The sequence below is a fragment of the Colobus angolensis genome, unplaced genomic scaffold (genome assembly GCF_000951035.1).
Source record: "Colobus angolensis palliatus isolate OR3802 unplaced genomic scaffold, Cang.pa_1.0 Scaffold136, whole genome shotgun sequence".
NCBI classification, from domain to species: Eukaryota; Metazoa; Chordata; class Mammalia; order Primates; family Cercopithecidae; genus Colobus; species Colobus angolensis.
The window spans coordinates 2,305,587-2,306,795 of NW_012114444.1; the positions used below are offsets into that span (position 1 = coordinate 2,305,587).

Consider the following 1,209-nt stretch of genomic DNA (forward strand, 5'->3'; position numbering starts at 1 on the left):
CAAGCTTGTCCTGGAAGAACAGGCAGGGTCTGTCTGCTTAGATGGGAGACGGCGCCTCGAGTGAACAGTAGGGGCAGGGTCGGGAGGTCGGCGACACAGCCAGGTGGACAAACAGGTGTCCCCAGGAGACATCAGGCCCCTCGACGGCCTCCCCAGGAAACGTGCTGGTTAGATGTTCACGCTCACAGATGTCCCGTGGTACACACTGAGACACAGGACTTCGGAGAGACTGGGTTCCCCGAGCCTGCCTAACAGGACCTGCGGGCCCAGCCTGAGGCTCTGCAGGGGGTGCCATTTCAGAGAGAGCTGACCAGGGAGCAGGGTGGGCCAGGCGGAGAGGGGAAGGACGAGAAGGCCTCGGAAGCCAGCTGAGCAGAGTGGTGTCAGGGTGTTGGGGCAGCCGCGGCCTTTGGCCCAGGGGCTCTGGGGGCCACCCAGGTGCACTCAGGTTCTGGGCCGCTGGCCTGCCAAGGGTGGCGGGGCTGGGCTCTTAGGCTTGGAAGCCAGCAGGCAGGTGCACTAGTACAGGCGGCCCCAGGCTCTGACGACCCCCTGCCCCACAGAGCTCATGTCCCAGACCGGCCACCTGGGGCTGGCCAATGCCTCGGCTCTGTCAGGCGAGCAGCTGCGCCGGACGCTGGCCGAGGTGGAGCGGCTGCTCTGGGAGATGCGGGCCCGGGACCTGGGGGCCCCGCGGGCAGCCGCCGAGGCTGAGTTGGCTGCAGCGCAGAGATGTGAGTGGTGTTGGCCCTGGCAGGCGGGGTGGGGAGAGGCAGGGACCTGGGAGCTCCAAGGGGGAGGTCAGCGTGGAGTGGCATCAGGTGGGTGTCATGGGGCAGATGGGACTGGCAGTCACCAAGTGGAGACCAGGGGTCACAAAGGAGCCTGGCTTCCAGAGTGACCACCCTCACCCTGGTCTCGGCTAGTGCTGGCCCGCGTGCAGGAGCAGCTGAGCAGCCTCTGGGAGGAGAACCAGGCACTGGCCACACACACCCGCGACCGGCTGGCCCAGCATGAGGCCGGTCTCATGGACCTACGAGAGGCCTTGAACCGGGCAGTGGACGCCACGCGGGAGGCCCAGGAGCTCAACAGCCGCAACCAGGAGCGCCTGGAGGAAGCCCTGGTGAGGACCCCGGACTTGCCCTTGTTCCTGCTCCTGCTCCTCTTCCTGCCTCCTCCCTGCCATTCTTCTCCCTCCCCTCTCTTCCC

The 1,209-nt window shown here is 66.7% G+C and overlaps 1 protein-coding gene across 1 annotated transcript in view; it reads left to right on the plus strand.

Moving 5' to 3' along the window:
* The window catches only part of LAMA5 (laminin, alpha 5), a gene marked incomplete at its 5' end in the record, with an annotated part of 118,791 nt that overhangs the window by 108,031 nt on the left and 9,551 nt on the right, over positions 1-1,209 (plus strand). The window contains 2 exon segments of the mRNA XM_011934548.1: positions 564-734; positions 927-1,123. Coding sequence (XP_011789938.1) covers positions 564-734; positions 927-1,123 — 368 coding nt within the window.